At 37.4% G+C, this 12,003-nt stretch overlaps 1 protein-coding gene across 6 annotated transcripts in view; it reads right to left on the bottom strand.

Annotated features, from left to right (window-relative positions):
- Positions 1-577: 577 nt before the first annotated feature.
- The window catches only part of LOC107517899 (phosphatidylinositol 3-kinase regulatory subunit gamma), a 66,144-nt gene continuing 54,718 nt past the window's right edge, over positions 578-12,003 (bottom strand). For all 6 annotated transcript variants that reach the window (XM_016159057.2, XM_036233410.1, XM_016159056.2 and 3 more), the window contains 3 exons: positions 5,712-5,786; positions 5,105-5,275; positions 578-2,060 (listed from right to left, as the gene is read on the bottom strand). In XM_016159057.2, the coding sequence (XP_016014543.1) occupies positions 1,862-2,060; positions 5,105-5,275; positions 5,712-5,786 (445 nt within the window). In that variant the 3' untranslated portion in view covers positions 578-1,861. The remainder of the gene's footprint in view (positions 2,061-5,104; positions 5,276-5,711; positions 5,787-12,003) is intronic.

Raw genomic sequence — 12,003 nt, forward strand, 5'->3', positions numbered from 1 at the left:
TGAAACTGCAACGTAACCAAAGAAAAACCAAAAGATATACCCTTTCCTTCCTATCCTCATTGTTAGTTAACTCTGGAGGTTTTTTCTACATCGTGGTCCATTCGGGACCCTGTCACCCAGAGAAGTGCTCGGGAAAAGCAGTATTTGTCTTTCATCCCCCAAACTAGAGCTTTCCTAGCTGTGTGCATGCATCATGTACGAGATCCAGACACTGGCTCCTTGTCTAGCTCAGCCAGGACGCCTGACTGCACAGCTTTGGACTCAAAACAGCTGACTCACTCTGAGCCTGTTATGGTTCCAGGTTTGGCTCAGAGGCAGCTGGACTCTATTTGTCAAATCAGTGTTGACTGATGGGGGTGGGGCATGATGGAGGTAGGAGAGATGCCTGCCTCCAACTCCATTCGCTTAGCTTCACTCAGCTGGAAGGCTTAAGCCACATGGAGCAGAAGATTCCTGGCCTAAAATCAGGACAGTCTGTGCACATCATCTTAATGACAGGATCACAAAAAGGGCAAAGAGAAAAGCCTCCAGCTGGTTTCTACGTACAGTCTAAACTACAAACCATCCTTTCCTTTCCTTGCAGAAGTTGCAGATGCCGCTGTATGGAAGCACACAGGTAAAGTGGTATGGCCCTGGCGCTGGACACCAGAGCCCATGAGTCTATGATTTACTGAGGTCCCTGACCACAGTTTGGCTCCCTTCCTGCTACAGCCTTAGCAACCTATGTATGTCTCCCCTAAGCCCTACCCAGCAAAGAATAGGAGATAAAGAGTAATCAAACCGTGTTCACTGTTTCTGCTGGGCCTTTAAACTTCAGGAAGCACATATAAAAATTTTGTTCTGTATCATTATTTGGTATATCAAGCCATCTAAAAGCACTGGATTGCACCTTTTCTTTACTCATACAAACAAGTTACAAAGGTTTCAAACAACAGATCATTCTTTAGGCTAAGGAAACACCACACAAGCACCAACTTCATTTTATGATTCAAAGCTCACATGCCCACAAAAAAGAACACTATTCTTTATCTCTGAGAAACAAGAGCAGGGCAGAAGGAGTTACACTGACCAATTTTAGTATTTGCTAAAACTAACGAATTCTAGTTTTCCTTTTATTTTCAAGTTTTGGTACAGAAGTGTGCATTCAGACACTAGTGCCGCCTTCTTCCATCAGACCTTAGTCCGGCAACAAACATTGTTTTGTTGGGATCAGTTTGGTTTCTAAACAATGCTTCTTTAAAGGGAGGAGCTATGAGATGCTGATGCCTAAGTTATGTTGGTTAAGAAACAGTACATTCAGTTGAAGATTTTTTTATTCCCTTGACTGAGAGTCCGTAAATGAAATCCCAAGCTTCCCCATTTTCCTTTGGTTGCCTTTTTCACCAAATGCCATTCTACCACAGGACCAAAACAGCCTGCTCTTTGGGAGGAAGACAGGCTGCCGGATCAAAACAGAACTCCCTACAGAGCCGTGCCCCTGATGAATTCTGACTCAAAGACCAAAAGAGGACATGGACTCTTCAGAGACTTCCAGATACAACCTCCCACCCCCATCAAGCCTAACATGTTCTGTTGAGGCTACCTGGCTAAACAAAACAAAAACCCCAATGAAACAGAATTCCCAAAAAAACAACATCTGCTTCCAGCTTCCTATGTCAGTGCGGCAGCATGGCTGAGTCCCAGAGAATCTCAGGCCCCTTATGCCCCCATCCTGGCCGGCTGCTGCTCGGCCTCTCCACTTCACATTCACAGAATCACTTCTTGTGCAAAACAAGCAGTCTACGTAGAAAGAATGCCCTCATAGTCTAATAAAAACTGTAGAAAAAAATGCTAGAGAGCCACCTCTCTTCCCACTCCCTCTTTATCTGCAGAGCGAGGGCATCTGTGCATGGACAGGGTAGGCAAGCCTGACGTTGAGGGAGTCGTTGTGCTGGACGAGGGATGTCTGCTGGTAATGCAGCACCAGCTCCTTCAGTGAGCCATACAGGTTGTAGGGCTCTGCAAAGCCATAGCCCCGAGCAGTGCTGTAGATCACACAGTGCTTCACTTCCCCATCGGCACTGCAACGAGACACACAAACACCACAGGGCATTAAAGTCTATAATGATAAAGGGACCCAAAATGACCAGAAGTCTGAGGCCAACCGTTCTGTAAAGAAGTAGAAACAGTCTGTCAATTAAGCTGTAAAATGTCACAACCATTGTGTATTCCCCTAACGCCCCCTATAGACTCGTCACAGAGATACCCCTTAACTTCCCACCAAGACCTGGTAAAGCTAAAATGGATGGCTGCATTTAATCACTCAGCTCTGGATCTTCATTAGGCAAGAATACTGGAAAGGGGAAGAACAAAACAAAGACAATTTTTTTGTGTATAAATCAGTTGTTTTTAGAATACTCACAAGATTGTGCAACCATCACCACTATCTAATCCTAGAACAGTTTTATCACCCTAAAAAGAAACCATGTACCCATGAGAAATCACTCTGTGTATTTCCTCCCTCCCCCTAGGCTCTGGACACTAACCCGCTTGGTCTTCAAGGATCTGCCTATTCTTGACGTTTCATGTAAATGGAATCACAGTATCACACAAAGTCTTACACCTGGCTTTCGCTTGATACACCATTTTCAAAGTCTTTCATGTTGTAGTATATATCAGCACTTCATTCTTTTCTTATGACTGAATAATATTACATTGTATGGATATATCACATTTTGTTTATCCACTCATCAATTGATGGACATTTGATTGTTTTTACTTTTTGGCTATTATGAATGCTGCTGCTCTGAACATCTGTGTATGAGTGTTTGTATGGACATGCATTTTCAGTTATCTTGGATGTATACCTAGGATTGGACCCAAGTCATATGGTAACTCTTGTTTAACTTTTTGAGGACCTACCACACTTTTTTTCAAAATGGATGCACCATTTTATATTCCCACCAGCAGTGTAAGAGGGTCCAGTTTCTCCACATCCTTACCAATACTTGTTATTGGCCATCTTTTTTAGTTTATAGTCATCCTAGTGGTATCTCACTGTGGTTCTGATTTGCAGTTCCCTAATGACTAATGATGTTGAGCATCTTTTCATATGCTTATTGATCATTTATATATCTTCCCCAGAAAAATGTCTATTTAAATCTTTTGCAAAATTTTAAATTGGAACATTTGTCTTTTTAGTAAGAGTTTTTATGTATTAGACACTAGTCGCTTAACAGATTTAATGATTTACGATATTTTCTCCCATTCTGTGAGTTGTATTTTCACTTTCTTGATAGTGTCCCTTGATGCAAAAAGTTTTTAATCATGATGAAATCCAATCTATCTGTTTTTTCTTTTGGTGTTTGTGCTTTTGGTGTGCAAGAACTACTGCCTAATCCGAAGTCACACAGATTTATGCCTATGTTTTCTCCTAAGCGTTTTATACTTGTAACTTACATTTATGTCTATATTCCATTTTGAGTCAGTTTTTGCATGTGATGTGAGATAGTGGTCTGACTTCACTCTTTTGCATAAGGCTTACTAGTTGTCCCAGCACCATGTGCTGAAATGACTGTTTTTACCCCAGTGGCCTTGAGACCCTTGTTCAAATCCAACTGACCGTACATATAAGAATTTATTTGATTCTCAACTCTCTTAATTGATCTACATGTTTATCATTATGTGAGTACCTCACAATTTTGATTACTATAGCTTTGCCGTAAGTTTTTAAATCAGGAGGCATACTTCAACTTTTTCCTATTCTTTCGAGATTATTTTAGCTGTTCTGGACCCACCTGCATTTTCATATAAATCTTAGGATCATCTTGTCAATTTCTGCAAAAATCCAGCTGGGTTACATTGAACATGCAGACCAATTTGGGAATTATTGGCATCTTAACAATATTAAGTCTTTGATCCATAAACACTGAATATCTTTCCTCTTATTTAGGTCTTCTTTAAGTTCTCTCAATGATGTTTTACAGTTTTCACTGTACAGCTCTGGTACTTTTTTGTTTTAATCCTATTATCATTTTTGATGCTATTATAAATAACATGTATTCTTCATATCATTTTCAGATTGTTCGTTTCTAGTATATAGAAATACACCTAAATATTGTATCCAAATCTTTTAATCTCCAACCTTGCTAAACTCACTTATTAGCTCTAATAATTTACTTATTCCTTTCCAATATGGATGCCTTTTATTTCTTTTTCTTGCCTAACTGTCCTAGCTAGAACCTTCTGTACGATGATGATTAAAGTGATGAGAGCAGACATCCTTGTCTTCTTCCTTATCTTAGGGTAAAGCATTCAGTCTTTCACCATTGAGTATATTAGCTGTGGGTTTTTCATAGATAACCCTTTATCAGATTGAGCGAGTGCCCTCCTATTCCTAGTCCATTCAGTGTTTTTTAAAATTGAGAGTGTTGAATTTTGTTAAATGCTTTTTGTGAGTCTACTGAAATAATTCTGTGACTTTCGTCCTTTACTTACTATGTTGTATTGCACTGATTGACTGTTTTTTTTTTTTTATGTTGAGCCACTCTTGCATTCATTCCTGGGATGAATCTACTATATCCAGTTTTCTTGTGATATCTTTATCTAGATTGGGTATCAGAATTGATTGCCCTTGTAAAATGAGTTAGGAAATGTTCTCTCCTCTTCTATTTTGTGTAAGACTTTCTGAGAAACTTGTATTAATTCTTTTTAAAATATTTGGTAAAATTTACCACTAAAATCAACTGGGCCTGGGCTTTTGTGGGGGAGGGGAGGGTAGTTTTTTATAATACTTCAATTTCTTTACTTGTTATAGTTCTATTCAGATTTTCTATTTCCTCTTGTCAGTTTTAGTAGTTTGTATGTTGTTAGGAATTTGTCTTTTTCATGTAGGTTATTTAAACTGTTTACATATAATTGTTTATAGTATTCCCTCATCATCTTTTTAAAATTTCTGTAAGGGCTATTAGTAATGTCCCCTCTTTCATGCTGATTTTATTACTTTGGGTCTAAGCCATGGGCCCTTATTACTGTACAACTAATTTGATCTGAATTTTATGGGGGGCTGATTTTCTACTAATCAATGTAGAAGTTTTCAAAAGGTCATACCCCAGAGAAGACTTACACCACAGAGCAAGCGTAACATCCTTTCTTGCTACTCTCACGAATTAAGAATGCACCGTCGGGTTTCCCATAAAGCAAGTCCTCTGCTTGTACTCGATTGATATCCTCAACAAACCAGGTTTTCTCATCATAATGGGGCAGGTTTTCATCTTCCTCATTGATAAAATAGGTCCTAAAAATTAAATGTCAGAATATTATTTTAACAATCAGGTTACTTACATCTAAAAAAAAATTCACAAATAAAACTCTCTTCTAAATCTTTGGCCACAAAATGACAACGTGAAATTGCAACTAGTTGGATGTTTTTTAACAACTTCATTACTTTCTACAGTGCAGAAAGCACAGAATTCACATGTCTCAACCATAAGCTGACATGAATATCTGAATGAGCAATGCTTTTGTTTCACGAGGATCAGCAGATCTCTAAACTCAAGGCTTATAGAAGAGTACTTACTACTCTTCAGGTAATTCAATTCGAAAGAGGTACAAAGTTCTTGATTCAATGTTCTCAAGTGACGATGAGAACCAACATTAAGCATGTATAAAGAAGGTCCATGTCTTATGTTGGGAACAAAGCCCAGTGACAGAAGAGTAGAGAAAAAACTTACTCATCAGCATCTTCATTCTTGATTCCCAGCCAGGCATTCAGGCGCTTCTGTCTCACTCCTTTGTGATTAAGCCATCTGCCAGAGGGAAAACACCAGAGTCAGTATCCATGCAAGCTCTGCCTGGACAAAGTAGACATGTCCAAGCCAACCAAACTTACAGAGTCCAGGAACCTCTTATTTTCTCCAGTCCCACTGAGAGTGGCCAGAGATTTCCCTAAACTAGTCTCTCTATTATTTTTCCTTCAACCTTCTGCAAAAAAGCAGAAACACAAAGAGCTCTTGAAATTAGGCACTTGCCTCATTTTTCATTTTTCTTTTTCTATAAGGTTATTCTACCACAAGCACACACATATTATACTCAGAGTGGAACATTTATTCCTGAAATCTCTGGTTAGGTGTCTCACATTTGCGATCTCCATTAAGCCAGAGGACTCAATTCCTATGTGATCTATTACATTGAGTTTAAAACTCTGCCAGAGGATTTCAAGATCTATTTTTGCACCTAAGCAAGACACAAGAAATCTGGAGTAGTAATCTGAGCAATTAATATAAATTTACTTTATCACCAGGCAAATTATAGTATTTCAAAATATACTAACTTTTTAGATGGAAAAAGACATAAACCATTACATTCACTCCCACTAAGAAGGCTGATGGTCTAAAAATTAAGTGAAATATAAAACCTCTTTCATTCATCAACATCCCCTAACCAGGCTCCTGATTGATCATTCAGGTCTCATCATAAACATCATCTCCTCAGAGAGGACTGCCCTCATTGTCCCAACTAAGGCAGTCACTCTCTGTACTTTACCTTATTTTATCATCTTCACAGAACTTGCCTGGAATTCATTTCTTTATATTTTCACTTGTTTATGTTTGTCTCCCCACTAAAATGTAAGCTGCTTTAAAGAAATGAGTCTGTCCTGTTCAGTTAACCCCAATGCTGAAAATAGTGCCAGCACGTAGCAGATATTCAATAAATAGTCAATAATTATATGCTGGTGGGCTGCTTTTAATAAATCTTCATGGTCAACTCCAAAGTCATCTTGTATCTCTCTGACCCCGAGAGCATTAGGTAACTTAGTATTCACACCCAATTTTAAAGTTCTTTTATACAGATTTCATAGCTCTTTTCAATAAGACATGTCCTTCAATTAACCTGGATTTCATTTTTTTTTTATGTTTAGTGAAGCTAGAAAACTAATATGATCTTGGCAGAATTTATTTAGTAACAAACCCTTCCTACATCACCATTTCTATTAGCAAAATATCCAGATTCCCTACTCTGAACACTCTTATCATCTAAACTTTTCTATCTTTAAAAAACTGATCTTTCCTTTATTAAAAAGACCAGGACACTGGGTAAACGGCATGAAATGAACAAACGGCACTGCGCTTTCTGTTGAGTTCTTATTGTCTTTTAACCACCAACCTCTTTAAACTAAGCCTTCCTCTCTGCCACAAGGAATGTTAGGACAGCCAGGGAAACCCAGGAGAAAAAGAGAACTTTTTTGGTCCACCCTCCATTTGGAAAAGGTCCTGCCTTTTCACATAAGCAACTTTTCTAATCTCCCAAAAGTCCATTTCAAATACTACCATATAGTTCTGAGTCCTTAAACATCTATTTAAAATGACAGGAACTGATTTAGCTTTTAAAAATGATTTCTAAAAAGCTCAAGTAACTTTAGTATGTTAATTCATATTTAACATATTGTTATCTAAGTTAATGACTAGATCACATGTAAAGGCAGTATATTCTAGAAGAAAAACCTAATATCTAGCTCTCATTCTGTTACTAATTGTATGGTTGTGACCAGCCTCTCTTCATGCATCTCTTCTAAAAAACAGGAAACTTCTATTCCCATAGTTTACAGTGAAGTTATCTTGAGAAAAACAAGAGAAAAAATAAAGGTGTTAGCATAGCCACACCCAGTCCCCAATGCAGCAAGTAGTAAAAAATATATGTATACATTTTGTCCTTTCTAAAGGTGTAATTAATCTTAGAATCCAACTACCACCCCTAACAGAAAAAGAGCTCATGTTTCAGTCCAAGAAAGAGAATTAACTAGGCAATCCCTTAAGAGGGGAGTAGGAAGAAATACTCTGAATCTGAAGCAGAAGTACTGGAAGAGAATTTATACTTTTCTAGAGCCTGAGGTAGGTAACAGAAAAGGATGCCTCATGTACAAAGTACCCTGGTTGGAGGACAAGAAGGTTTTCAGATGCAGTGTCTGTTGGTGGACAATAAGGACATTACTATGAAGAACACCTCTGAATTTTCTGGAACAGTAGTATTTAACCAGATGGAAGAACCCAACGACTAGGGATAGAAGAAGCACCCAATCAATGATGGCAGTGATGAGAGACAAGGGACTTCTGCTCCACTATTTTCCTGGCAGTACTTCTTGATGACATTCTTAAAGGATCCAAGTGTATGTGTATATGTGTAGGAGGTGGAAAGAGCCCTAATCAAAACTGAGATAAAACACTTTTCATGTAACTAAGAAAGTGAGACTTTGGAATAAATTAATTTTAATTCAAAGAAAAAGAAGAATGCAACTTGTCTTGCACCAAGTTTCATAAACAGAACTTCGCATTCCCTATATAAAAAGGAGCTAATATGGGAAAAGATATTTGCCAATGATACATATGATAAGGGGTTTATATCCGAAGTTTATAAAGAACTCATACAACTCAACACCAAAAACAACAACAACAACAAACAATCCAATTAAAAAATGGGCAGAAGACCTGAATAGGCGTTTCTCCAGAGAGGACAAACAGATGGCCGATGGACATATAAAAAGATGCTCGATGCCACTAATCATCTGAATAAAGAAGAGGTGGTACGTATATACAATGGGATATTACTCAGCCATAAAAAAGAATGACATCTTACCATTTATGACAACATGGATGGACCTAGAGGGTATTATGCTAAGTTAAATAAGTCAGACAGAGACAATACTACATGATCTCACTTATATGTGGAATAGAAAGAACAAAATAAACAAAATAGAAACAGACTCATAGATACAGAGAACAAACTAATGATTGCCAGGGAGTCTGGTGAAAAGGGTGAAGGGATTTAGAAATATAAATTGTTTGTTTGTTGCTTTCAGTTTTATAATCCACATGAGTGAAATTATATGGCAACAAAGGAATAAGACAAACAAAAACTCACAGACACAGACAACGATTTAGTGGTTACCAGAGGGAAAGGGGAGAAGGAGGAGGTAGATAAGGGTAAAGGAAGTCAAATATATGGTGACAGAAGGAGATGTGACTTGGGGTGGTGAACACACAATGCACCACACAGATGGTGTATTACAGAATTGTATACTTAAAACCTATATAATTTTATTAACCAATGTTACCCCCAATTGATTTAAAAAAATAAATAAATTTAAAAATGTTTAAAAAGAAATACAAGTTGGTAGTTACAAAACAATCCTAGGGATGTGAAGCACAGCACAGGGAATATAGTCAATAATACTGTAATAACTAAGTATAGAGCCAGGTGGGTACTAACAGGGGATCACTTTGTAAGTTATATTAATGTCTAACCACTAAACTGTACAACTGAAGCTAACAGAAAATAATATTGACTATCAACTCTGAGATAAAAAAATGAATCAGACCAACATACCAAAAAAATTGAGATAATATATAAGACATTTTGAAATGAAAAATTACTTTTAAAATGTTTGTCATGAGATAAATTAAGAAGTGATTCCTTAAAAACAAACCAAAAAAACAGACCATGAGTAGTAGAAATGTAAAATAGCATAGCCACTCTAGAAAAGTCTGACAGTTCTTTAGTTAAACAGTCACACCATGACCCTCAATTCTACTCCTCAATATATACTCAAAAGAACTGAAAATATATGTCCATGCAAAAACTTGTACACAAATGATCAGAGCAGCATTATTCCTAATAACCAAGTTAGAAACAACCCAAATATCTATCTACTGATGAACAATTAAACAAAAGGTGGTACATCCATACAATGGATTATTATTAAAGGAACGAAGTACTGATACATGATACACATGGGTGAACCTTAAGAACACTATGCTGAGTGAAAGAAGTTATTTCCAAAACGCAACACATTATATGATTCATTTACATAAAGTATTCAAAATAGGCAAACCCATAGAGACAAAAAAAAGATTCATGGTTGTTTAGAGCTGGAGAGAACAGGTAAATGGGTTAAGTATTTATGGTTTCTTAGGTTAAATATATATGGTTTCTTTGGGGTGACGAAAACATTCTAAAATTGCCTATGGTGATGGTTGCATATATCTATGAATATAATAAAAACATTGAATTAGACACTTTGAAATGGGTGAACTTGTATGTGATGTGAACCACATCTCAATAATGTTGTTTAAAAAAATAACACACCACTCTCCACATATCTCCTTTAGCTTCAAACTTTCCTAGTACATGTTACTCAAAACTCATTAATGCACCTGTATTGTTACGTTACTCTTTATTTTGAATTTATGAATACCAACAAAAGTAAATAATCAATCATGGCAATGAACTGATGAAAAAGAACTGCACATGAACCACCAAATTCCTTTTATAAAAAGAAATTTTAAAGGATTTTATATTTAAAAACATTTTTATTCTATATTTAAGAAATGGAAGTCTATATTTAAGTTTTCAAGAATATTCTGAAACAGAGCACTGGGATCTCAGCAGAGAATCTCATAAAATCCTTGTGGGCTATATGCAGTAGGAAGTCAGGGAAATGTCCACACCCAAAGGGGACCTGATGAACTAATGACATCTCTAGTTGGGCCCTGCAGAATTCCAACCTATTCCAACTGGTCCAGAGAGAGAGCATACTCAGTATCATGCAGCACACATTTTACAACCAGTCTCCTTCAGGACTGACTAGACAATTTCAGCACTGGAATAAATCCAATCCACCAAGCCTAGTACCGTCTTTGCTAGAAACATCAAAGCATGGACTATCTCCCTGAAGCAACTCTTCCAAAAGAGGTAGTGGCTGTCTGTGTCTCCCTAAACATCCTAGTTGTCTTTACTAGCAGGTCATGGCTAGTAAAGCAGGTCATGATACTATCTAAACTCCCCTTTATATTTAGCTTACATAATTCATTAAAGGAACTTTCAAAGTCTAGTTGGCCACACCTAATCTTGACCCTTGGGATGGTATATTTCTTAATATTGCTTTCCAGGGCAAAGAAGTACTTCCATTCATTGCTTTGGTCCCTGACATAGACTTCTTGGGCCCTTCTTCAGCTTCATTATGTGACCAGAACCATGTAAGCATTCCAAGAGCAGGCACACACCCTAGTTTTAGACAAAGGCATCTCTTTGCCTTGTTTTCAAAGCTCTTCTGTGTGCTACGTGTACTTGCTTGACGGTTTTGGGGCCACAACGGCAAACTGAAATGATCTCTAGAGAGGAGTGTCACTAAAAATGACTCAGCACAGTGTAGTTGTGACTGTTTGCCTCTAGAACAATCACCTTACACTGTCCTCTATTGAAACTCAACAGCCACTGTTCCAACCTCTAAGCTGCTATTTTATCCCTTCTCTCTCTTACATGGCTATGGGAAACCCAGTCATATTTCTCTGCCAAGAGTTTGAATTGAGTTGTTTTGCATGCACGAAAGTCACCCATAAACATATTTCATAACAGTCTTTCCATTACCTAGAATTAAACCTAAAGTATTCTCCTTTGTCGTGGATTTTCTCCTTCTTTTAAGCAGTCATTTGTCTTAAAAACCCAATTCACACAATTTGTTCTGGTAATATATCTTTCAACCTATGCATGTTTGGATACTGTCCCTATATCTAGCTAACTGATATAGTTTTCCATAATATTAAAGAGCTGGTTTCATTCCTTAGGTCAAACTGTCTTTCAGCCTGCTATCAACACATTTCTATTAAGTACGGAATTTCATTTCTTAAAATAAAAACCTGTTAATACACTTTTTGTACACTTATGTATAGGCCCCTCACTATTAGTGTCCTTGCCCGTGATCATAAGGGATAATTTCTGATGTTCTACTATATAACCACAGGTTCTGGTTTTTGTGTTTTAGACAAACATTACTCTGTACTTTTTAAGCTATATCACTTTGCTCATGCCACAGCCACCCTCTAAGATTTCCAAGGCACTCGTACAGATTAGAGTCCTCCCACACACCGACTTTAGGTAAACTCTGGTACCGCTACTACTAACAGGAATGCCTTCCTACAGTCTCATTGGCCAGTTCTCAATTACAAACTCTTCTTCCACCTCTAACACTTT

This window comes from Rousettus aegyptiacus, unplaced genomic scaffold, assembly GCF_014176215.1.
Source record: "Rousettus aegyptiacus isolate mRouAeg1 unplaced genomic scaffold, mRouAeg1.p scaffold_m13_p_1, whole genome shotgun sequence".
NCBI lineage: Eukaryota > Metazoa > Chordata > Mammalia > Chiroptera > Pteropodidae > Rousettus > Rousettus aegyptiacus.